Source organism: Takifugu rubripes, chromosome 5 (assembly GCF_901000725.2).
Source record: "Takifugu rubripes chromosome 5, fTakRub1.2, whole genome shotgun sequence".
NCBI classification, from domain to species: Eukaryota; Metazoa; Chordata; class Actinopteri; order Tetraodontiformes; family Tetraodontidae; genus Takifugu; species Takifugu rubripes.
This window is the reverse complement of record NC_042289.1, coordinates 9,766,566-9,792,927: the sequence shown is the minus strand read 5'-3', so window position 1 is coordinate 9,792,927 and position 26,362 is coordinate 9,766,566. Positions and strand designations below refer to the sequence as shown.

The window sequence follows — 26,362 nt, the reverse complement described above, 5'->3', positions numbered from 1 at the left end:
TATTATTGTTTCCAGGGAAGCACTTTTTCCTTTATCATTTTGTACTGCAGTCTTATATTGACAAGTATAAACTGACCTCTGGTTAGGAAAAGGGATTATAGCGATAAATAGTCAATTATTATAGCAGTGCATTCCTGTATGTGTGGCAGTAATTGGCACGCTAGAATATGATAGCAACAGCCTGGTTTTTAATCCCTGATAAGGTAAGTTTCATTAGCCATCTGGCTACTTTGTAGGGTAAAGGAGTGTCATGTCAGTGCTGCCTGGTGAATTCACTGAGACTAGAGACAAGATTTCCATCCAACCCCAAGAAGGAATTAATCTATTTCATGTAATCAGATGGTCTTTTCTCCTACTAACCTGCTCAGCCAGAATAGGATAATGCCTAATCTCCAGATTTACTCCTAATGCTTAATGCCTGATGCCTAATACCTCATTCATACTGTGGTCATAACAGCCTCTTGTACTATAGAATCCACTATAGAGTTCGGCTCCTCGAGCTTCCCATTGCTCTAATCACTCCTCACAGTCAGAGGGACAGAGACGCAGCCAGAACCAAGGAGAGGACAGAAAGAGCTGGTAAACAGAAAGGCGGCTGAGAAAAGATGGGGTGCACGGGTCAAAGTTAATTAAGCCCCCCAGGCACTTTATGTTCAGTGTAAAGGCTGGCTACTCTTGTTGTTTGGCCCTTGAATGTGCGTTTCGTGTATGAATGTCTATGTTTTCATGGCCTGTGTGTCGACAGCCTGGAGGCCACTGATGGGCCCCTTTGACCCTGGGCCCAACCAAGGCCCAGTTCATTAAAATAAAGTGTGGCAGGACGTCTGGGAGAGGAGGAGAAGACAGCATTGGGCTGGTGGAGTGTTGTGCCCAACTCTGGAGTATGGTGTAAAACAGTACAAGACTGGAAGGTTATAATGAACAGAATTACACCTAATTAATCATGGAAATGGTTTGTTTTTGAGAGATAATGGATTGCAGTGATATTAAAGTGATAACAACAACAACGATAATAATAACAATAACAATAATAATACCAGGTTTCTGGGCTACCCCCATTACTGGGTATAGAAGGAAAAACATGGAAATTCCAATACGGCTTTGTTTTTGCAACAATAGTGTTAAAATGACACAGGAGTATATTAATACATTTTTTTATTTGTTTGTTTTTGAGCCATCTATATGAAAAGCATCGGCATTGCTTTATACATCAATAGTTCAATTTTCATGTCCTGCTAGTACATCACCGACTGCATTTTTAGAAGCTCAGAGTTAATCTACAGAATACTAAAAGATGCTCGTAGGTGACAGAGATTGATGCCATTTAATGGAGTTTTAAGTTCATATTGTTATGAATATAGATATTCATTTTACAGCTGTCAAAAACAGCCAAAATTACACCTGAATAATTTTGAATATTTTAGTCACCCCATATTTTTATTTACAAAACAAACACCTCAGGCTTTCCAGAGAGCAGTTTTGTCTTACACTCATGTATGACAAGCTTCCTCTGAAGAGCTGGTATTCACAGTGTTTGTTTATATCGGAGCTTGATTAGATTCCTGTTAAACTGCCAGTCTCAATTCCGCTTGGACCCCTTCAAACAGAACACGCTAATTCCTAAGTGGCCCAGCATCACAGATCACCAACTATACTCCATGCAGCAGGCAGGAGAAAAAGATAAACCTGGATTTTCAAAGGCCTGAAATGACTCCAACGTGTCTCTCTTCCTCCCTGTTCAAGAGGGTTTGAACCCAGACTCATTAGTCAGTCACCAAGTGACGATAATGCTCACATCGTTGGCTGTGGACAGTCTTATGATGGCAAATCAGTGTGTGTATGTTCATCCATGTGTTGTGTGATTCTTCTTCTGTTGCAAATGAAAATCAATAGGTCCTTGCACACATTTACTGGCAGAGGATATGCAGGGATGGCTCTGTTTCTGTTGCTCTCACTTTCTCCTTTGTCCTACCACCGACCCACCCACACAGTACCTGTGACGTCAGATGATGTCAGAGTGGTATCCCTCACACATCACCTGACACCCCAGTGTTCCTTTGGCATCTTCTCTGTCAGAATGGGACACACTGTCAGCCAGCCAATTTACACAACTCCCCAGTGAATGACCTCCACCTTCTTAAAATAGCCCCAGTTCTCGCTTCCCCTCCCCCATCCTCTGCTATATGTTGTGTTTCAAGGTGTTCCATATGTTTTTTTTGTGCTTCGCCATATGTGTGTTTGTATGGCCTTTGTGTTTGTGTTGGTTGTGTGAAAATATATTACAACTGCAAAGGAAGGCAAGGCTCAGCCCACCTCCCCATTTACTGTTGCCCCAGGGCTGTGTTTTTGGGGTTTTGTTTTTTTAATTTAAAGCAATACTCTTGACTGAGAGGCAAATTTGACTCCAAATAAAACAAGCTCCTCAATAATTGTTTTACAATTTAGTAGAAAAGAGAACCTGAGGACTCTGAAACAGAAAATGCAAAAGCCAAGATGAATTAGATTAGAGGGTACATCCAAGCTGTGGCGGCAGCCAGAAATCTCCCATTTATCATATCGAGACACTTTCCGACCACAGTGCTGAGAACAAATGAGCTATTATGTGTTCCTTCATTTTAAATCTGATATTGTACCTCACCTTACCCCCCCTCCTCTCTAGCTCACCCCCATTCTACTCTCATTCTGTTTCCTTTTCAGTCCTGAACTTACTTTTATCTCCTCCCATCTCTTGTCTGTTCCCTCCATCCTGGTCTAAATTCCATGGTAGTTTAACTTATCTCGTTTCCATCCACCCTTTCCTGTCATCTCCATGACATCTTTCGCTCTTGCAATGCTTTGTTTTCATTTTGTATTTCCTCTTCCCCCCCTCCTTTTCTTCCCTGCGCCAACCCATCGCTCCTGCCAGTCTTTGTGTGCCCTGGGAAGCTGCTGCGGGTGCAGGCAGCCAGCTCTCTGCAGGAGGCCGAGCACCAGGCAGGAGCGTGGTGTAAGGACCCACTGCAGTCGGGGGATCGACTGTATGTTATGCCGTGGACCCCCTATCGCACAGATATGCTGTATGAATATGCCTCCTGGGAGGACTTCAAACAGAGCCGAGCCACCACCAGCTACAAGTGAGAGCTCCTCCCATTGTCTTGCTTGATCAAACAAGATCTGTACCTGGTTGGTTTGTCGGTATCGCGTGTTGGTTTAGGTGGCGGTGCCACTGAGGTGGTAATATTCGCATTGGGAGCGTGTAAGAATTGGTCAGGCAGAGCAGATGCAGTTTTATTTAAGCACTTCTCTTATGTCTGGTTCTACATCACAGATTACCCAACAGAGTCGACGGCACCGGGTTTGTGGTGTACGATGGTGCGGTGTTTTACAACAAAGAACGCACGCGGAACATAGTCAAGTATGACCTGAGGACCCGCATCAAGAGCGGCGAAGCCATTATCACAAATGCCAACTACCATGACACCTCGCCCTACCGCTGGGGAGGGAAGTCAGATATTGACCTGGCTGTGGATGAGAATGGCCTGTGGGTGATCTACGCCACCGAGGCCAACAACGGGCGACTCGTGGTCAGCCAGGTGGGAGAGCAACGCTGCGCACAAGGGGATGAGACGGGGATTGTGAAGACAGGATTATAGCAAATCTAATCCGAGCTGTCAGGCAGAAAATCAAACGTCACGAACATTGAGATTATACAAATGAGATAAAGAAATGTTTTTGGTGGAGGAAAGGGGTCACATAAAAATCCCATCAAAATGTTAAGACAAACCACATCATATTTAAACTGTAATCCTTACTATTAAGATAAATATCTGGTTTGTTTTGTTTAGCTGGACTACAGCCATTTTACTTCTTTCTTTACTGACCTGAAATTCTAGTTGTGTGCCAGTATTAGTCTACGGGTTCACTTGAATACTATTAGTGGAAACCTTTTCAAACTCATGCATAGGAGATTGATCCAAATTTAGTCGTGGGTAATCCATCACGTTATATCCAGTACTCACAACATAATCAGAAAATATGAAGGGTTTAATACTGTTTTTTAACATTTTATCTCTGTTTTAAAACAATAAATTCTTCCAGTTTCCAAAAACCCTCATTAATAAATGAATGTGTTCTGACTTAATAAAAACATGTCCTTTTCCCGTAGGTGAACCCTTACACGCTTCGGTTTGAAGGCACCTGGGAGACCAGTTTTGACAAAAGAATGGCATCTAACGCCTTCATGGCTTGTGGAGTCCTCTACGCAGTTCGCTCTGTCTATCAGGATGATGACAGCGAGGCAGGAGGTGACCTTGTGTTGTACGCCTACAATACCAACCATGGCCAAGAGGAACCCGTCCACATCGCTTTTCCCAACCCCTATCAGTACATCTCCTCTGTGGACTACAATCCGAGAGACAACCAGCTTTACGTATGGAACAATTACAATGTGCTACGATACGAACTGGAGTTTGGTCCCCCAGATCCGACTACAGGTGAGGAGTCCAGGGAGTCTTTTCATCCTATCAGTTATAGATTCATGTCGCCGATTGCCTGATTCTGTGAGGCCAGCAGGTTCCTCGTGTTGTCCCATACTGTTAATCGCCTTTTGTGCCTGAAATGGTGAATCTCTGCCCCAGGTGATGCAGAACGAACAGCTTGTACTTTACCCGGAACTGTGCAGGGGACTGTCTGCCCTGCATGTTTTAGATGCTCCCCTGATTTGGATGCTCTGCCATAATCAAGCCTGATAATGATCACTTGCAGAGCTCACAGTTGGAGCAGACAAATATATAAAGGGCAGGACACAGTGTACGCAGGACCACAAGACAAATGGGACACAACTTTTTCGTCATGTAATAAATCTGAAACTATTATATTATACTGACACCATAATATGTGTGAAGTCTCCTCAGGATTTTCGGGATTTGTAGTCACGGCTGAGTGTGATCAGTGTTGGGAACAGTTGTGAAAATTCATTCTAATTGTCAGAAATAACACCATGTCAACTGGAGCTTCGGGGTATTTTCGGGTGATCATTTTTGTTGAAGCATTTATGTTTTATTGAGATCTTCAGGTTTTGCTCAGTTGTTTATCATCCCCTCTTTGTCATCTATAACCCAGCTCGCAGTGCATCATTTAATTTATTACATACAAACATGAAATCATAACAGGCGTGAAGAATAATGTGAGTTTCATTTTGTTTTGTGTGTCTTATCTGACGTTGAGGAGTCTAAGATCAGATACTGGTTTTCTGTCTCTGACCTTATAGACCAAAGGAAAGTCATTCCAGAATATACGGAAAAGGTGGAACTAGAACACGAGGTGCATTTTTGGCATTTGTGAGAACGGCGTGTCCATATTGTCATTTAAATGCCTTTCTCAAGGCTCAAACCTTTGGATTAGGGTCAGAAGAGAAGAGGCGACGGCGCTCATAGACGTGCACGCCGAGCGTGCTTTAGATCACTAATTTGTGTCGTGCTGACGTGATTCTTTAATCTTCACATTAGGTTTTGTTGTTAGTGCTGGTGGTGACTCGGATACATTTGATCTATTATTTACCTCTCCTCCCTCGCTCTTCCTCCTCTCTCTGGAGGGCAGGCTTTGAGACGAAAGTATTTGTCACCCTAATTATTGTCAGACTAACTTCAGCTGAACTTCAGAGATGTTGTACATTCATATGTGTAGGTCCATCACTCGCTTGATCTCCCTTCTGTAGCTTTTGATCAGGTTTGGTCGCTCTCTGACAGATGCCTTACAGCCTTTTCCAAGTGTCTTTTACTAGTTCTTCCCACACTTTCCTCTGTATCCTTCTTGTGTCACCTCAGGTCCTCAGACCACCACCCAAGTGACAACCACTCTTCCAGCCAGGCCCTTCACCTCCAGTGCCAGCCCAACCACCGCTCGCCCTTTAGCCTCCACTTCTCGCCCAGTTGGTTCCATCAACAAACACCCCGATCTTCGGCCGATCACAGCCACAGTGCCTGTCACCCGTCGGCCACACTACCCTCCTCACAGCCTGGAGCCTTATTTCTGTGAGACCAAGCTCGTCCGGGGGGTCCAGTGGCCCACCACGCAGAGAGGAGATACAGTGGAGCGACCATGTCCCAAAGGATCTCTAGGTGAGGACAAAAAGTCACCGATTTTATTTTGTAGCAAAGAAGCTCACTTGCGTTTGTATTTGTGCATGTATTATAACTATGGGCATGTGACCAGTTGACCAGTTTGTGCTTCCACTGTTTTTTTCCGCTGTTGTCTTCATCTGTCCCTGCATCAGTCCCCCAGCAGACGCTGTCCCAGAGGACTCACAGATGAAAGCCTGTCCTCCACAAATCAAAGGCTCATCTCCCGCATAAAACAGAGCTGATTGAAAGTAACGAATAATGAAATGAAAGGCTAGACAACAAAGGCATCGCCACCCTTCATGTTAGGTTCTAAAACACTAAATATGCAGCCAACAAAAAGCTCCCTGCAGGCCCACAAAAAGCCATCTTCCTCATCTTCCTCTCCAGCGCCTTTCACTGTCTGTGTGCTCCTTCAAAATGGTAGTAATTTTGATTCAGCAGCTGGTTTAATTATCAAGCGTTGACGTAGCTTTTAAACCCAACCAGTAGTTGATGGAGAAAAGTAGGAGGAGGAAAAAACCCTGAAAAAAAATCGAAAAAGAGCAAGAAATACACCAACACATCTGCTCTGATCTTTGAAGCATTTCTAAATGATCTGTGCTCTTTTCTTATTTGCCTTTCACCGCCTTGTCTTCTGGACTGGATGTCAGTGATTTTCCATATCAGCAACAGACCTCTTGCTGGTTTTTACCCCTTTCATGTCATCTGTGAGCCATTATTACCAAAGTGGAAAACCTATGTATAACTGGTAATAACTGGAAATTAGATTTGGTGGAGGGCTTTTTGGCAGGAGGGTCTCATACCTGAAGGCTTCTGTCTTGTTATGTTGCATCAGCCCATATTCATAAAAACATTGATTTCACAGCATGAAAGAGTGGTCTGGCCTCACCCTCCTCTATCCTCACTTCATTACACTCCATTATCCAGCACAGCTGACCTATTTTCTCTTTGACTTTCTACCTCTTTCTTTCTTCACTTTTTTGTCTACAGACCTCTGTAATAATGCCTTTTAAAATTCCTTTCAGACCAGTTTTTTGGTCACCCATTTCTTCCTACTTTAAATTGCAGATACCGAAGAATTAGCATCCCGCCATAACCCCCACCCACTCTCTTTATCTTCTTCAGGTATCGCTTCGTTCCGGTGCTTGGCCGAGCAGGTCATGTGGAACCCACGAGGTCCCGACCTAAGTAACTGCACCTCCCCTTGGGTCAACCAGGTGGCCCAGAAGGTGAGACCTGTAGCCATAGAAATAGCCAAGGGCCTGTCCTCTTCCTCTGCCTGAGTGCCCCCACCATCCTCCCTGTCGACCATCACACATATTAACATATCTCCAGGGTTTGGCCTGATTAAAATACAGACTCATTTAAACTGGCCCTTTATTACAAGGCATCTGCTCTGGATACTTAATTAACTCTCTTTTTTCACTAATGCATTTTAATCACAGCTAGGTTAAATGTTTTTAAAAATCAGCCTTAGCATCTCACAGCTTGCAAGCTGCACTGCCAATTTCTCCTCCATAGTCTTGGACAGTGCATTATGTTGGCAAAGTAGCCAATCATCAGGCTCTCAGTGATTCTAACGCGATTTTGTCCACTCTCACTTTTGTGTAAGCTGATAAAATGTATAACTACACATACTGCAGTAATCAGATTATTTCCCATTAATGGCAGTAATTCTGAAAAGTGCTCAAAATGTCAAATACAAATAAACCAGGCTGCACTGCTGCAGGAGAAAACCGGAATTAGCCGTGTACAGTATATACTTGACCAGCACTTTGTATTGCCTGGTAGCAGATCTACGTTCACATCACGTTACTTTTAAACGCAATGGACTGATCCTTTTTTGCAAAATTTCATTGGCAAAATGGTTGCTAAGTGTAACATTTTCCAGCACAATTATGGAGAATTACAACCTTGTGATGGACTCTTATTATTATCGCTATTAGTAAATGAAGATGATAAAGAGGTGTGGTCTTCTTTATGTGGTTGATAAAGATAAAGAGTGGGGAAAATGCTGCCAACATAGCCACAGAACTGGTGAACCACACGCAGAGTCGGATCCAGGCTGGAGACGTCAGCTCTTCCGTGCGGCTGATTGAACAGTTGTTGGACATTCTGGACGCGCAGCTTCAGTCTCTAAGGCCTGGGAGCAAAGAGTCCGTCCCACGAAACTACAACAACTACAACAAGGTATTTCCTGTTCATGATGTTGAAATAAGCAGGTTAATTGGGAATTTACCCCTGATTCAGCACGCCATCAGGTTTGGGTAGGTTTTTGTCACTATATCTACTGGTTTTGTTTGCTGCCTTCCAGCTGCAGAGGCGCGAGCGAACCTGCCGAGCTTATATTCAGGTAATATTTTTCTTTCAGCTGTCTGCTTTATGTGTCCTTTGTAGAGAACTGCAGCTTGACTTAGTGAGTGATGACAAGTCCTTGAGCAAACAGGGTTCATGGTTCAAATCTTAATGGATCCACCACACAAAATTGTTTCACAGTAATCTGTTTACATTAAAGTATTCACAGGAGGAAATTTGGATTTACAATCTGGAGCAGTAAAAGGTCTAAAAGGTTCCTTGTAATCTATATGATGCTGTAAAGATGAGAGTCAGCTGTTTGTGCATTATTTAATATAGCCTGATGTTATTGCGTTGCTCAATAAGGTCCAATATCGAGGCTCAGAAGAGAAAGTAATTTGATAGCAGCATGAAACTCAACAGTTTGCGTTGCCAACCCTTCTGTGCTTTTTCAATATTTGTGCAATATCTTTAGTTTGGAGCCACCGTACCCTGCTTATATATTTCCATAAGTAAATAATGATGAAATGTAGGAGTCAGCAACACCAGTCTGTGTGTTCAGGTTCAGTGCAGCATTCTGTGATATGAAGTCCTATCTTATGATCTCTGTTTGTGGGAAATGAACATAAAGTCTTCTGCGAGCAACTGACTGTAACTTTTAAGCAACTCCCAGCAAGGAAGCTCAACACAGCGTTGATATTAAAGGCAGACATGTCAGACATCCCCCGTTCTTTTGATCTGAGAGGGGAAGAGAGGGAGAGAGTATATTCCCTTGCAAAATGTATTCTGTTAGGAGTGCTGCTCTTTATTCAACACAGCAGTCAATCCTTCATTTTGAGGGGCCAGAGAAAGAGAATTACATGATTCATCAAGCAGGTTACTCCAATAAATTGGATAGCTGATATAACCATCAAAATTGCCATTAAATGAATTGTAAGTGTGAAATAGAATGGTGATATGTCTGACATCACACAATAATAAATGCAGCGCAGGGGAGTGATGAGATTCTAGGAAATTATTGTGAAGTAATGCTTGTGTGGCGCAAAAAGAGTAATTATTATCCAGGATTGGGTAATAAGGGATCAGGAAATATCTATTAATTACCGAAAAGCTAATTAATAGCTAATGGCAATGAAAGTCATAGCATAAATGAGCCATTGTTTAATGATTGTATGAGCAGACATCTGTTAATCTGCACTCTAAGCAGCTTTCTTAATGAATTGCTCCAAATTTACAAATTTTTAAGGATTTTTTTATATATATAGAAAGAGCATACATTTTATATAGTCAGTTTTACCCTGTACAATATTGCACAAACTCACTGTAGAGGCATTCAAATTTAAATAACAAATATACTGCCAGGTTGTTTTTTTCCCCCCAGTAAATAGCCACATTAGACGTAATAGGTAATAACAGTAATAGTGTGCTGCATGGTAATAAGTGCTCCATGTTCCAGGCGGTGGTGCAGACAGTGAACAACCTGCTCCGTCCTGAAGCCCTGGAGTCATGGAAGGACATGAACAGCACGGAGCAGGCGCACACCGCCACCATGCTCTTGGACGTGCTGGAAGAGGGGGCCTTCTTGTTGGCCAACAACATGTATGGAACTCGCTTTTCTGACAGTGCAGCCAATATAGGTAAGAACAGCGTTTCATTTGATCATCTGAACGGTTTGGACCACAGAAGGTTTTAAATTTATTCAAGCTGAGGACCTCAGTGTCTGTTGGCTGGTTTTTGATTTTGGTTGTTTTTCTCCCCCCTTATTCTGTCAGATCTCGAGGTCCACGTTTTAAACACAGAGCTGGACCAGCAGGACTTGTCCTTCCCACAGAACTCTTCCAGCGAAAGCACCATCCAGCTCTCTGCATCAACAATTAAACAGTACAGCCGCAACGGTCAGCAGCTATTACTCCAACTCACCCAAACTCCACTGTCCTGTGACGCCCCATTCTCATATTTTCATGCGTGCTTAAAACAATTTGGTGCACAGTTGACCAACTTAGTGGTTCATAATAATAGGCTAATCAGATTAGCAAAAGTGCTGAGACGATTTCTTTTCTTGATGGTTTCTTAACAGCGTTTTTAATAGAATTGCTGGGGAGGCGTGTAGATTACAATCAGGTCCCAGTCTGACAGAGCAATCTCAGCACTCCTTCTCTTTGCTCTTCCTTATTCCAATCCCCAGCTCTGTCCCTCCACCATGTTTCCCTCTTTCTCATTTCTCTTGCCCCCCTCCCCACTGTTTCCTCTGTCTCTCCACCGCTCCTCTTCTCCCTCCGTGGCCCCCTCATCCCACACCCTTTACTGTTTTCTGTCTCCGCTCTGCTCTGCAGCGAGAACGAGATTAGAATGATTGAAACAAACGCACATGAAATATTCATATGGAATAATAAGAGATCTGTGAATGCTTGAGGGATGAATGTTCCATTGCCCTCCACATTAAATCTCGCTCTCTTCCACCAGTCAAAATGAAACGGTCCTTACCATCATTCTAACCTTCACTAACTCTCTCTCTCTGTCTCCTTTTCGCTCCCCCTGTCATTTCCTACTTTCTATCTCTGTCAGTCTTGCTGCTATTACCATATTATGTCCCCTTTTCTGTAGCGGGTATTTTTCCCTCCCGCTTGCTTCCACTTTCCTTCTATTTTTCTCCCAGTATCTCTTTGTCTCACAACATTAGCCCCCCCCCCCAACCTCCTTTTAATCAAGCTCTCTTTAATCCTCTGATTTATTTATCTCTCTTTATTGTTTCATCTTTTCTCACTAGGACAAGTCAAGGTGGTGTTTGTTCTCTATAAAAATTTGGGATCCTTCCTGTCCACCGAGAACGCCACTGTGAAAATGGAGGTGGAAGGGCCAATGAGTGAAAAACGGCACCTTGCAGTTAATTCCCATATAATTGCCGCCTCCATTAACAAAGAGTCCAGTAGAGTGTTTCTGACTGAACCAGTGGTCTTCACACTCAAACACCTACAGGTGCCCTCAATCATTTGTTATATGTAAATTGATAAATTGTGATGGACGTTTTTAACATTCCTATTCCCTCCGCAGCTGGATAATTACCACACTCCGAATTGTTCCTTTTGGAACTACTCGGAGCGCTCGATGACGGGCCAGTGGTCGTCGCTGGGCTGCAGGCTGCTGCACACAAACAGCACACACACCACCTGCTCCTGCAGCCACCTCACCAACTTTGCCGTGCTCATGGCGCTCCACGAGCCCGATGTAAGTCAATAAGGGCGTGGCAGATGCACGCCCGGCGTGGCAGTAGGGTAATTTATGCAGGCGCTCAGTGGTGCGAGCGTTAGCGTTTGCTCCCTTTCAGTCACACACCCCCTCACACACGTGCACATTAATGTAGCCGCTCAAGGATGGCAAGCTCTTTGATTTGAATCGTCTCTTTTCCTTCTTTCTGGAAGGCACATGCTTCTCCTGCTACTTCTAGCTGACATTCACATGATTTTGAATGTCGTGTTTTTCTCCCTTTTTCCAGGAAATCTTTTCAATTGTCTCTACGCTTTAATGCCTTGCATATATTTACAAATATTAAATGAAGCAAATTTGGTCTTCTCTCCCCTCCCCCATGTTCTATCTATGCCACTGCTTTTTTCTCCCTCCTATCTCTGTTCTCCCCATTTCTCATTCTGGTGTCTTGTCCTATATCTTTCCCTCTCCATTTATCTGACCCTGCTGTGTGTCTCCGGTCCTCTGCCCTCTCTTGTTTTCTTCTCTATTTCTCAACTTCCTCTTTGCCCTGATGCCTCCCGGACCTCAGTACCAGGGACGAATGCATGAATTGATCCTGTTTGTGATCACCTGGGTGGGCATCGTCATCTCTTTGGTGTGCCTAGCCATCTGCATCTCCACTTTCTGCTTCCTGCGAGGCCTGCAGACCGACCGCAACACAATCCACAAGAACCTCTGCATCAACCTCTTCGTTGCTGAGCTACTCTTCCTCATCGGTATTGATAAGACGGACAATCAAGTGAGTTGATCTGGTATCTGATACTTATGGTCATGGTTGTGTGGTGTTTGTGCTGCATGGTGAGTACCAGAATATGCATTCCAACTATAATACTGAGGACATTTTGGCTACTTCAAATGATCGAGGGTTAATCCTCAGGTTAGAATTCAGCTCTTATATCACTGTATTGCTGCGGTTTTTCCATTTTCCTCTTCAGGTGTCCAGCACAAATAGCTGGTAGTAAATTTGCTCTCTCACTTCCCTTTCTTCTATCATCTCCTTTTGTTTTTATCATTTCTGTTACTCTCAGATTGCCTGTCCCATCTTTGCTGGCCTTTTGCATTTCTTCTTCCTGGCTGCCTTCTCCTGGATGTGTCTGGAGGGTGTGCAACTCTATCTCATGCTGGTGGAAGTCTTCGAGAGCGAGTACTCCCGCAAAAAATACTACTATTTGTGTGGCTACTGCTTTCCTGCACTGGTGGTGGGCATCTCTGCAGCCATAGACTACAGGAGCTATGGGACCAAGAAAGCGTACGTGTGAAGACAGGCTTTTGCACCTGCAGATTGAGAAGTAGGATTATGCTTTTCCCCCAGCTGGAAGTGTAATATGCAGTGCTGTGAGAGCAGCTCTGGCACCTCCCTGCTGACGGGAATTTCTGAACACATAGCTAAATCCTGACAATTAGCCTTTGTAAGATAATCCGCTGAGACAGGAAAATAGTGAGTGAGTGTGTGTGTGTGTGTGTGTGTGTGTGTGTGTGTGTGTGTGTGTGTGTGTGTGTGTGTGTGTGCGTGCGTGCTTCTATCCACATGTCTATAAGACTCTTCTCCTCTGTCTCACTCCAGATGCTGGCTGAGAGTGGATAACTACTTCATCTGGAGCTTCATTGGACCCGTTTCCTTTGTTATTATGGTATTAGCTTCAGTGTCACATCTTATTCTTGCCTATTTTAATTTTCAACACCAGTCACACTAACAGTATTTAATATTTTGCAAGATTCTTAATAGACGTGGGTTTCTTTTCTTTTCCTCTCTCCTCAGCTTAATCTAATTTTCCTGATGGTCACTTTACACAAGATGATATGCAACTCCTCTGCGCTCAAACCTGACTCCAGCCGCTTAGACAACATTAAGTAAGGCTACATCTTAAAATAAACACACAATGTGTCTGTAAGAACGGCAGCTTAATTGAATTTAGTTTTTTTTTACGTCCCCATTTTCCTTTTTCACAGGTCCTGGTCTCTTGGGGCCATCACCTTGTTGTTTTTACTGGGGCTGACGTGGGCTTTTGGCCTTCTGTTTATCAATGAGAACACTGTCATCATGGCTTACCTCTTCACCATCTTCAATGCGTTCCAAGGCATGTTTATCTTCATCTTCCACTGTGCTCTGCAGAAGAAGGTAAAAATGCATGATGGATGGATGACAGTATGGAGTGGATGGTTGTTTCTTTACCAGGGGGGAGCATTGAAAGAGCCGTTTGGGCCCGTTTCCCACCATATTAAAACCCCTCTCCATAAACCCATGTGACCACTTAATACTGCACATATAGTTTCCTTAAACACCTGCTGTATATGAGAACTACAGGCTGTTACCTTTAAGAAATCAATAAAGTAAACTAAAAAATTAATTAATTTACAATTTAAATAAAGCAACATACTCTGAAACTGGGAAAGGAAAGGTGGAGCATATTCACATTCATTTATAAGGGCAAACAAGTTTATTAACCAGTCTATGTCAGTTTGTCTAATTCACACACGTGCATTCTCCAGACTTAATCATTTTCCATTTAATACTTCTGCTTTCAGCATTAAAGTGTTTTCTCATTGTTGATTCATTTGTCGACTGTTGTGAAAATACTAATGATTTTCTGCCAGCTAAAGTTAAGAGGCTTACTGGTTTCATTTATTTTCACATCAATTGACAAAAATCAGGTCATTAGTAAATACAGTATTCCCCCTAATGCTAAAAGAAAAGGAATGGACAGATTAAACACATTTATTGCATTTACTTTAATGTTCTAAATAAACCTTTCATTCACTCACCTTATATCTGCAGTTCCTGAAAATGGCAAACAGGAAGTGGAAGGGTTCAAACCCCATTAATGGGGAGCAAACCAATTGGCCCAGGAGTGCAGGGGAGTTTGTCGTGGATGACACGTTTGCCTATGTTAAGGATTAAAATGAAGGGAACATGCTTAGTTTATCTTGCTTCAAAAGGGTGGCGCTGTAAATACACCAGTATGGAATGTGTGACTGCTTGCACATTTGTGAATAAATGGAAAAACCTGCTTGCACAAGTATGTGGATCCAAAGATCTGCCAGACTCCAAATGCAAACGAAAGCAGTGTGTTTATTCTGGAAATGTTCTGCTGTTCCCTTCCTTCGAGTATACCTTGAGCCAGTTTTGTCAGCTGTGAAAGCAAATGAATCCATCCATGACATATTGAGGTGTCACATGTTTTGAGTAGCAAAATAATAAAAACAAATGTTATTTTAATCTCACAAGAACACCTCAATCTCCATAGTAATGACTGTAATCAAATGAGGAAAAACAACAAAATGTCCGCTATGAATTCACTATTCATTATTTTCTCCCAAAATTACCCCGTCCCCTTTAAACCACGTGGGCCACAGCAGAGAGGTGGAGTTGTTACAGGTTTCCGACTCAAACCTTGGCTTTCAAAACTGATTATTGTACATTTTCAGATGCAATTTTTTTATCTTTGATGCACCAAGGTCCTGTGGGAACTATTACCCTTGTGCTGGGTTGTTTTTGGGTTTTTTTGCTTAGATGTTGGAGATAATCATGGGTTCCTACAAGACTGACATGAGCCCAGAGAAGATTTGAATCAGATTATTAATTTTGAATTGTTACATTTTCAAGCAAAGCCCTTTTCCAGGACTAATAAGTTTGGCAACAAGACACTGATGTGTTAGACAATGGGCCGTTGAAGCACTGTTTGTATTTATGGCTGTAACACCTTCCTACCACTACTGCTGTTGTGTTTCACAGGTCCATAAGGAGTACAGCAAGTGTCTCCGTCACTCCTACTGCTGCAGCCGCACCTCCACCAGCAGCTCCCACGGTTCCCTGAAAAACTCTGGCCTACGTACCAACAACCGCTACTACAGCAGCAGCCAAACTCGCCACGCAGCAGCCCACAGACAAGTGCGGCACCCCACCTCTGCAAACCTTTTCACAAAACTCTCTTTCCGTACATTACGTGTAGCACATAAGGATATTAGCTGTGAAGCATTTTTTAAAATATGATTCCCTCCCTCGTTTCAAATCCCAACTCAAACTCCACCTCCTCAAAACAGCTTATTTTACAAGACATCTTGATTTATACGTACATTTATGTGTTGTGTACATTTTATGTTGTTTTTCTACCTGCTGCTTTGCACGGGTTTTATTCTGCCTTTGGAAAGTGGCCTTGCGTGTCTCAAAAGGCACTTAAAAATGAAATGTTTTATTATTGTCAAATAACCTTGGTGCAAAACAAACATTTCACATCTGAAAGGACTTGTTCCTTTCAGCCCAACATTTTTTTAATTTGCAAACTGATTGAAACGTCCTTCCTGTTCTCAGTGAGAGAGTTAAATGATCACACGTTTTATGACCTTTCAGTGTTCCTGCTGTGAACCTGCAGAACCCCCCCACCACCATTACCACCACTTTGCTGTTCACTTCCATATTTTATGACTAACAGCTGAATAGTTGAGCCAGTCAGTTAAACCTACATTAAACAGATGCTAGCACCATATGGAGCAATACAGTGCTTTATAGTGTGGTTACTCTGTGATGATGTGTCAGCACCAACACAACAAAATGAAGCCCCTCCTTCACATAATAATCATGTTCCAAATGAAAAAGGGTTCAGCTAGTTGCAGTCACGCTGTCCATATCTGGAAGTTACTAGAGCTTCTAATAAAAGCTGACGTAGCGGCGTAATCCAACCGTGGTGTGGCGTGTTGGCCTGTTGTTCTTCGGCAGCTTAGAGCGGGCCACGCCGTTTTGATCAGAGGAGTCCCACTGAGTTACAGAGTCGACCCACTGCGATGTTTCTATATTTAACTTGTTGTCTTCATGCTGCAGCTAACTGCGCTGTGCTCCCTCTTCCAGAGTCGGATCCGCAGGATGTGGAACGACACGGTTCGGAAGCAGACGGAATCTTCCTTCATGGCGGGAGATATCAACAACACTCCGACCCTCAACCGTGGTGAGGCCTCCCTCTAGGTTTACGTGATTGAGAGCACATAAATACACATCGATGTGGGTTGCTGTGCTCTCTCTATGGCAGAAAGGAAAAGCAATAAACAACATGTTTGGATGGTGACTGTTAGGTGGCGGGTTTCATTTCCTAGATGGGGGTCCTTATTTTGTATTGAAATGAATCATTGTTTTATTCTATAATTATTATTATTAGAATACTTCTTTTCTTGACCGTCCCAGTCAGGGTCCACCCCTGAATGAGTCACCAGTTCATTGCGGGGCCCTATGTGAGCATTTGGGGGTCCCGTAACTTGCTCAAGGGTACTTCGGAGGTGCTCCCCTACTACCAGAATTACTTCCATGTTATTAATAATAATACTAATAATATTGTTGTTGTCATTGATGTTTCATAACTAGGAAACTTAGCACTTATTTTAGATTATTTTAGACGCAACTATTTAAAAACACACTCTCTCACACACACAGACAAACACATACACGCACACACACACACAGAACACACACACAGAGAGAAATAGAGTGCATTAATAGTGCAGTAGCAATTATTTCAGACCTGAAGCAGTGAAAAGTGTATTTGTAGTGACTGGATGTCTCATCCGCAGGGACTAGTTACATCACCACAGATTCATCAGCAGCACTGACATGATGAAGGGTGACTGAATTTTGGGGGAGTAAAGTTGATTGTTGTAGGTGCCACAGGAGCAATATCAGCTATCATTCTCCCTGCTCATTTCATCTATTTTGTTGTAATAAACTGATTAGTGTGTGAAGAAACAACTAATAATTATTATAATTTGTGAAAGTGACAGGAGGAAGGCAGAGATTGAGAAAGAGGGTGCTATGAATGAACTGGATGAATGACAAGCGTGTAGCTCGATGTCAAACACAAGCATCTGTGACGTGGGGCTTTTTATTTCTGGGCTTCTGAAAAAAGTTTCTCATTGGCAGAATGAAAAAGACAAAGAGGAGCACAGGATGGAGCAAGAGAAGAGAATCAGAGCCATTAATTAGGGAAAATTTGGGAGGGGGATGCTGTGTCGTTATCACTGGATCACTGACATCTGGCATCCCTCTAATTTTTCCACTCACAGGGCACAGAATACTATGTTCTGAAGAAGAGCACAGCAACAAAACACACACACACACACACAGACACAGAACAGAAAGACAGCGCCCATATAAAATATCATTCATCAACAGAGAAAATATCATTGTTCAGTTGAGCAAACCTGAAAATGTGTGTGTGTGTGTGTGTGTGAGAGAGAGAGAGAAAGAGAAAAATAGGAGAATTGACAAACAAATAGCTGCGTGTGAGTGCATTTCTATTTCCTTCTTTATTCCCTGCTCTCCCGCTGTGTGATGAATGATAGGCGTGAGACCTGGAGGTTGCACTTTACCGTGGTCTACTCTTCGTCATGCTGGCCTCTTTTTAATTTCATGGCATTTCTGTTTGGGTTGCCTCAGGCCGGAGCCATGCTTGGGCATTATACAACATTTTTAGCGCGTCGTTTCGTTGAATTATATTTGACTTTGTAGCCGCATTCACATTTCTCCAGAAAATTAACTGTGTTTCAATGGCTGCAACCTAGACTACATTATGGCATCCATTACTGTTCTTCCCCATCTGAAAACAATGCAAGAAGCCGAAAGAAAGAAAAAAAAGGCGTTTCACTGCATTTTTGTTTTTACTCAAAGGTTACAATCAGCTGACATGAACATTTCAGAGAACGCTGTGAAATGCATTACTCTTTCAAACATAACAGAACAGCCTCCTTTGAATAAATAGGAAATATTATGATTTCAGATGTTATGAAAGGCTGGAAAGCGGCAAAGCTGTTCTTGCTTTGCAGCCATTTAAAGCTTCATTCGGAACCTATTTGAGTCCATGATCATTCTTTTGTTTGGCAGCAACCATGGGCAACCATCTTCTGACCAACCCGGTGTTACAGACCCGTGGGGGAACATCTCCTTACAACACCCTGCTGGCTGAGAGCTTCACCCCGCCATCGCCTGGCGTCTTTAACTCTACAGGTTAGCTTCACATACATGGTTCCTTCTGTGTGCATGCACCCTTGACAGAACACATGTTTGTATACTGTCACCAGGCAGGCCTTATGTTTCTCTAACACTATGTTCACAAATTCATCAGTGCATTTGAGTGCCTGCACATATGGCTGTCTGTGTTGTGTTTTTTCAGACTGCGTAACTGTCAGACAGACTCACTAGGCTGAGCAAAACTGAGCCAAACAGCACCTAGCCTAACTAGCCATCTGGTCAGATCCTGAATTTTCATGAAATCAGCCACAAATTGATTAGGAGTTTAGCAACAGCTGCGTCTGCCAGAAATGTCGAGGACAGACTTCCTATTCCCAGACTTCTGAAACACAACAGCCAGACATCAGAAAGTCTGCTGAAATCACGAGGGACCTAGAGACAGACCAGGGAGCTCAGTCGGTCAGGGTTTGAGGAAGCACTCAGGGCCTTTTTGTTTTCTCTTGCATTTAGCTCAGATCGGGGCTTTTAGACCCTTTTATGGCTGCTTCCTCCGTTTCTATACTACGTCCAATGTATTATTGGCTTTGTAAGCAACAACGACGACTCTTTTTTGAATGGAATGCCATTGATCAGCCCTGCGTCTTAAACTGATATCTGAGACAACGTTTCTCTTAAATATTTTAAAGACTCTCTGCACCAAGTGTCATGCATGATGTGCCACAGGCCTGGCAGCCAGGACATTTTTAGAAGGGACTAAGTTTGGAGAGCTCTTCATTAGAATGTGTAATTATCCACACCCCTGTTTAAAACGAGGCAGTATGGGCAATTAGGTATCAAGGTTCCTACTGCTACATATTTAATTAAAAAGACACAGTAACCACTTTTTGGACATCTGTGACATTTACTTTACTTTTTAGTGGTAATTTGTGGGGGGCAACATGAAATCTTAGTGAATTAGTGCTAAAGTGTGGGACTCTGCATAAATTATGTAGGCATTAGTGACAATAGTTAAAAGAACTATTTTGCATTTTCCTTCCATCGAATGTAAATGTTGGAGGACTTTTACGCCAAATAAGCAGGACTGTAAATCTGCATAAGTCAAAGTAAATGAGATGTTGAAAGTGTGGAAGGTTGAAGGTGACAAGGAGAGAAAGACACGGAGACAAAAATATATAGCATATGGACAAGTGTTGTTTTTAATTCTGTTAATGTCTCCCTATTGAAATATTTTGAAAACTAATTCATCAAGTTAATGTTACGTCATTAAAAAACACTTACTGTTGTTTTTTCTTGTCATTTGCGCCGCATGACTTTCTCTGGTTTTAAAAGGAACATTTCGTGACCCAAGTAAGTGTAATTCACTTCACGTCGCATCAGTGCAAACTAAAATCCAACGCTTATTCTTCTGGCATTTGAAGCTGCTTGTGTAAAGCTAGAAACATTTAGTTGTCTGTTTATGTTTGTGTCCAGAGAGTACATTATCCAAGGCCCGAGATCCCTGTGGGATGGAAACTCTCCCCTTGAACGGTAACTTCAACAACAGCTATTCCCTACGCAGCGGCCCAGCAGGTGGTGGGGGGAGCAGCTGTGACTTCCTCAGTGGTGGGGGCAGAGACAGTCCGCCGTCGATGCTCAACCCTCGATCTTCAGAAACCCTGGCTGGGGGCACCCGACGCAACATCCCTGATGCTGCGGCCTTTGAGAAGATGATCATCTCTGAGCTTGTTCACAACAACCTGAGAGGTGGCGTCGTGGGAGGAGGAGGAGGAGGAGGCGGAGGCGACGTAGGAGGGCGTCCTCACGGTGGAGTTGGGCGGGGCACGGCTGCAGCTGGGCCAGAGCAATCTTTTTGTGTGGATGAAGACGAGGACTTTCTGAGAGATAGAGCCCAACGGACCCCACAGGATGTGGAGCTGCTTTATAAAGCTCTGGAAGAACCCTTGCTGCTGCAGCGCGCTCAGTCGGTCCTGTACCAAAGCGACCCAGAGGATTCAGAGAGCTACACGGTTGATCTCACAGAGAGCCTTGGCCACAGTGGTCAGAGCGCTGCTGGGCAGGGGGGCAGCAGAGCACCCGACTCCCCTGCTCGTGACTCCCTGTATACCAGCATCACCAACCTACGAGACTCTCCATACCCAGACAGTAGTCCTGAGCCCCTCGAAGTGGTGCCCCGGTCAGCTCAGCCCCCTGAGGAGCTGTACTATAGCTCTGGGAGACCTGCCCTGGGTTCTCGCGGAGCCCCCATGCAAACCTTTTACCAGGCCCAACTACAAAGGCCAAGTGGGGAAGTACACCAGCCTCAGGAGCCTGCCCACAGTGAGGGAGATGGACAGATGCAGCTGGTTACCAGCCTGTGACTGGAACATGAAGGACACAGAGAGGGACTTAGCACCACCTCCTAGCCTGCCTAGTTCTTGCACCTCTTCACTTGTTGCTTGTTCGGTTGCCTTCCATCCTCTTGACTTTTGGTCAACTGACAGTTCGGTAAACATGATGACCTTCGAAGAGAGGTCAGCAGAGTCAGGCTGGATGTTCAGCCCTTCCCTGTCCTGGAGATGCGTGACGGGCGTGTTTCAGCAGAGCATTTTGGCTCCTCAAAGCCCCTGTCCCCTCTGGTTCTTTTGCTACCTTGTGGTCAAGTCCAGCACTCTGAATGTACTAATACAGCCCATTTTCCTTCAGATATTTTACAACTTTCTTGAGGTCTTTAAGTAACCGCTCATCGGACTAGCCTCTGGAGATGAGTGTATCATTTTATATTTTATTTCATTCTACTTTGTCATACCATCAGTAGTCTCTCATCATTTGATAGAACTTTTGCTATGGGGACAGGGATAGTACGCTATAGTAAACTATTATAACCTAAAAATGTCTGATAGCTCTTATTGTTGCCAAAAAATATCTATTGTTGAGCCAGAACAGAAACTAGAACATTCACAAGCACTGACACACATATGCGTTCACACATATATACACTCACGTATCCAGAAGTGCTCATTACTGAACATCAGAGGTGAAAACAGAACTCCGTTCATGTTCGAGGAAGTAGGAGCTTTTGTTCTTTGCAGGCAGTGGGATTCAGTGTAGTTGCCTTCATTTTCTCTTGCTGTGAATCAAAGACTGTGAACAGAACTGGGACAAAGGCAGAGATGGAGACAGAGGAGGCGCTGCACCCCTTACTCCAGACCTCCAAAGCCTGCATCCATAAGACTGACCAGTCCCCCCGGCGCTCTACGGTCATTTGCTGTTGCCATTTCAAAAGTGAAATGACTGTGTTGCTATTGTTATGAAGAGAGAGTTCACATCCTGTTGGGCGGCAACATGAGTCAAGTGCCCCCCTCCTCTATACTTTGCTGTTAGAACCTAGCCAGTTGGACCTTTCTGCATACGGTTGTGACGAGCAAAACGTAAATGTAAATGTGGAAAATGACTGGTCAGCCATTTTGATATAACTGTGTACATATGAACCACCCATGAAACGGCTTTATTCCTACTGTGTAAATAGACACCAGATGATCAAAAGCAACAAAAGTGACAGACACTATGAAAGATGACTTCTTGTACTGCAAACATCCAACAAAGAAAAAAAATAATAAAATGTTTTAGACTTTGCCACCTGAATGACCTGAATGCTGAATCTCTCTCCTCCATATCTCCTCTCGTGCCCCAGCACTGCACCATTCGGTGGGAAGTCCATAGCCAGTCAATGGAGAGAGAAAGGCAGAGACAAATGCAGATTAGAATGTATAGATGTTATTCACACCCGTGAAAACAGAAGAAAAAAAATCCTGGTGCACTTTTTCTTTGGTTATATAACCCCTTAAATGTTGTTGATGTTTGACCTTTGCGGGTGGAATTGCTAAAGAGAGCAGGGGTGGAGAGCGGGAAACTGGACCTCAGAGGCCCAGTAAAATACTGTGGGAGGACAGCAACGAGAGACTGATTTGGTTGCTTTGTTTTTTTGTTTCTTGGCAGATATAACCAGATGACAAACAGTACTTTTAAAAACATGGGTTCTGGCATGTATAATGAAATCTGTTTTGAAATTTGTATTTTACTGTTTCTTAAAGACAGTTTCAGCATCACCTCAGAGTTTAAATGGACTGGTTTATTATTTCTTGTGTGCATGAATGTAGCTATGAGAGGATGGGTGTGTATAATAGGCGTGTGTGCATGTGTGGTGTGTGTGTGTGTGTGTGTGTGTGTGTGTGTGTGTGTGTGTGTGTGTGTGTGTGTGTGTGTCTGTGTGTGTGTGAGTGGTGCAGCTTTTTTGTGATATGAGGTGAACACCAGACAAAGGGGACGCTCACCTGAGAGCGCTGCCATTCTTCCTCTGCCTCGAATGTTGTTCAGGTACAAGGAGGGCAGCAGAAATGGGACCGCTGTGGGAGCACTGGGAGCAGTGGGAGCAGTGGGGTAGCTCCATACTCAGAAAGTGACAAGCAGCCCACTCAGCAGCGTCTATAGTGTGCCGAGTTATGCAAGTGCTACATTTGAGAACCGAGCTGTCTACATAGATGTTAATGATGCCTCTTTTATCCTACAAATCCGACTGAGTCTGCCTTCTTTGATGCTGTATTTGTATTTGTTAATATCTATTCTTTTTTTGTATCATTCGAATATGTTGCACACTTATTTATTTATAACACTGGATTTTTATTTTTATTTCTTTGCACGTGTTCCTGGTAACCTGCACCCAGCAGAAGAGGTGGGCATGTGGACAATACGTGAGCAGAAAATAAATGCATCTACCGCAGTGTGACATTTTACCGGGGCCCGACTGTCCCCCTTTGAATAGAACCCGAAGGACAGCTTTTAGCTGAGGCTCCCGAGGCTGAAAGAAAGAGGGTTAAAGGCTGATAAAAGACAGGGATTACATGGATTTTTTTTTTTTTTCATGATTCGTTCTTGTTATTCAAATCACTTCTCCAAATAACTTTGTATGGGACGTGGAGCACAATGAGGCTCAGAAATAAGTATCGCTGCTTGAGCTATTGAGATAACAGGCAGGAAAGTTTTAATGTTAGGAGACTTGGATTACAGCTGACACTGGGAGCAGGCTGGGCTGAAAAGGGAAAAGACAACATAGTTATTATATACTCCGCTCCACTGCAGTGCTGGACAAAGTGTGAACTGCAGATTTCATGGCTCATCGGTGGGGCACTGTAGCGTAGCAGCACTCGGTGGTCATCTAAGGACAGTTGAATGTATTATACTAAACAAAATACCCCAGGGTAGAAGTGTTAATGGGAAACACAAGAGGGCCATCATCATCTTTATCCTCATCACCATCATCATTACCTCCATCCTTCCCTTATTGCATTTGACACAATGTGCTGATGCTGATCTGCACTGTTCAGCTGGGCCCCGCCCCAGGGAGACGTGCTGTTTAGACTGACACTCCCATGAGGGGGTGCATGTGCGTCACCTTAGGTCCATTTTTCCAGTGGCTCCCCCCCCCCCCCCCCCACTTCCTGTGTTAACCAGATTTTAATATCAATCTCAGCGGACACCATTAGTGATGCACATCTTTGAGAGTGTTAATTTGTTTTGTCAAAAGCTTTGTTTATCCCAGATTAATATCCCAATAAACAGAGCAGCGCTGGGCTGTGGTAAATGATTCTGATTACACTGTTGAAGTCAATGCTGGTAGACAGGGACTCAAACAATAGGGTTTTCTTCCCTGTTTGAAACCCCCCAAACACCCTCTGATTACAATAATAACACTGTGGGTACTAATTTGCTGTTGTGAGCTCACCCTGACTCTACATCCTGCCCTTTTTCCTGTCTAGTTCTAATCGTTTCGCACATTTCTCTGTTCTGTTCCACCGACCTGTGCGCCAGCCCGCAGTCAGGTGGGAAGCTGGTTTAATGATATGTTGCACAGCCTTTGACTTCCTCAGCAGGAGCGCATCAGCCCTGCAGCTTCGTGTCAGCGGAACGTGAGCTGTGGCCTTGTTTAGCCCATCATCAGACAGCAGAAGGCCCAGCAGACCTTTGGTCCGTTTTTCACAGTTGACTCCATGACATAGTCCAGTTTTTAGGTTTTGTTTCAAATATTATACCAGGTGTGTGGTTGGAGTGAACACACTACTCACTTACACTTACTTAAGCTCCAAGTGGTGAAAGAACAGGGCAGCGGCGTCCCGGATGTCCCACATCATCCCTTTCCATGGTGAAAGAGTGCTTACGGCTGCCAACATGGTTACTGATGAAGGAATAGATGATTCACAGGCCTTTCTGCTGGGCTGTTGGAAATGAGAACGTTAGTGGAAGAAATCATCTGCTGCATAAGGAATTTATAGGATTGGGATTTGGGCTTTTGTTTTGCCACATCAATCAGTCAACACATTTTCTGTCACGACTAACAAATGCAAATTAATTTTCCTAAACAGATTTGTTAAAGCTAATGTATAAAATGAAAAAGTGGTTCTATTTTGTTAACAGTTTCTTGTTGGTGCTCACAACCATTAAATTAAATATATATATATATAGAGAGAGAGAATTAAAAGTTGGCGGGTATGTTCATGCAGGAGCTACATCAGTAATTCAGGCTTTAAATCACAAGGTGGGACAAACCTGCAAGGCTCCAGGTCCAGTGTGGAATAGGAGTGACTGGGATATTGGGCTAAACGTTGTATTCATCAGCTCGGTACAGTAGGACCTGGTCAGAGTGGCACCTGCCTGAAATTTAGAATATAGGGGAATAAATAATTGGGTGTGTTTTTCCATAGAAAGCTGTAACCACTGTTAGTAATGCCCTTGCTGAAGCCTTATGTGATTTTTCTATTAAATGGATGAGTCATCTTGTATTTAGAAACAGCAACATATGCATCTCACTCCTGTTCTAATTTTTTTCTTTAAAAAAAAGAGATGGTGTTCATATGTTTCAGTTGATTTATTTTCTTCTCACAGTTGTTGCTTTGACAGCTGTCTGGGCCAAAGGGCGTGATTTACTGTGAGTGTTTGCGTCATGGCAGGTCAGAGCAACCTTGTATCAGCACATATGAATAAAGAAAAGCATTGAAAACATACACCATGCCTTCAGGGTTTCTCTGGATCGAACAGTTGCTACTGAGGTGGTTTTGTGCGGTTGTACGCCACGGTCGCTGTGTGGTGAAGGCAAATACACCGTACATGTTCCTGATTCAAACAGAAAATAAAGCCTATTTTTAAGCACCGCCATCTTATATTAATGGACCATCCAGGTTACAGCAGGCGCCTAAAAACAAACAATGCATCCCCTCTGAGCCATACACTGCACGTGTGCGCAGATCTGAACCACACCGCGCACGTGTGTGAGGATCATACTGTCTGGTACATACTGTCCAGCACCAGTCTACAATATCGCTAGTATTTACTGAATGTTAGAGGGTTACACGCTGCTGGGTTTGAGACGCCGGGGCTCGTGTTCGTTGTTATACTTCGGAGACCAGCAGTGATGCTCTCAACCATGTCACGTGTATCTTAATTAATCATATGGTGTGTTGGGATCCCTGGAAGAGCAACTGCCAAAGGAATACAGCATACTGACGTTCAATCACAACGCCGCTCGCAGCTGTCTGTGGAACCACAGCCGTATATGACAGAGGGCAACGTTCAGAACACTCCGGAGTCGCTCACAAAGGAAATCCACATCAGACAGGGAAAATGTACATATCCGCATTATGACAGTCCGACCAGCTTCCCTGTTCTATCAGCGCTCACACTGCTGCAGCGTTTTGTTTTCCTGCCTGCTCATATTACCGTTAGAATCTGATTGGTTACTAAT

At 43.6% G+C, this 26,362-nt stretch overlaps 1 protein-coding gene and 1 long non-coding RNA gene across 3 annotated transcripts in view; one reads left to right on the top strand and one right to left on the bottom strand.

Annotated features, from left to right (window-relative positions):
- Window positions 1-13,751, bottom strand: part of LOC115249866 (uncharacterized) — a 47,099-nt gene extending 33,348 nt beyond the window's left edge. Inside the window, exon 1 of the long non-coding RNA XR_003888494.1 lies at window positions 13,693-13,751. This is a non-coding gene — a long non-coding RNA (uncharacterized lncRNA). The remainder of the gene's footprint in view (window positions 1-13,692) is intronic.
- adgrl1a (adhesion G protein-coupled receptor L1a) overlaps window positions 1-25,625 on the top strand; it is a 76,477-nt gene extending 50,852 nt beyond the window's left edge. For both annotated transcript variants that reach the window (XM_029836342.1, XM_011604074.2), the window contains 21 exons: window positions 2,906-3,113; window positions 3,308-3,572; window positions 4,145-4,472; window positions 5,805-6,098; window positions 7,227-7,330; window positions 8,097-8,291; window positions 8,416-8,454; window positions 9,853-10,033; window positions 10,169-10,291; window positions 11,164-11,372; window positions 11,448-11,621; window positions 12,172-12,381; window positions 12,671-12,891; window positions 13,207-13,273; window positions 13,402-13,493; window positions 13,593-13,761; window positions 15,376-15,531; window positions 16,486-16,582; window positions 18,505-18,627; window positions 19,921-19,938; window positions 20,062-25,625. In XM_029836342.1, the coding sequence (XP_029692202.1) occupies window positions 2,906-3,113; window positions 3,308-3,572; window positions 4,145-4,472; window positions 5,805-6,098; window positions 7,227-7,330; window positions 8,097-8,291; window positions 8,416-8,454; window positions 9,853-10,033; window positions 10,169-10,291; window positions 11,164-11,372; window positions 11,448-11,621; window positions 12,172-12,381; window positions 12,671-12,891; window positions 13,207-13,273; window positions 13,402-13,493; window positions 13,593-13,761; window positions 15,376-15,531; window positions 16,486-16,582; window positions 18,505-18,627; window positions 19,921-19,938; window positions 20,062-20,948 (4,160 nt within the window). In that variant the 3' untranslated portion in view covers window positions 20,949-25,625. The remainder of the gene's footprint in view (window positions 1-2,905; window positions 3,114-3,307; window positions 3,573-4,144; window positions 4,473-5,804; window positions 6,099-7,226; window positions 7,331-8,096; window positions 8,292-8,415; window positions 8,455-9,852; window positions 10,034-10,168; window positions 10,292-11,163; window positions 11,373-11,447; window positions 11,622-12,171; window positions 12,382-12,670; window positions 12,892-13,206; window positions 13,274-13,401; window positions 13,494-13,592; window positions 13,762-15,375; window positions 15,532-16,485; window positions 16,583-18,504; window positions 18,628-19,920; window positions 19,939-20,061) is intronic.
- Window positions 25,626-26,362: the final 737 nt, after the last annotated feature.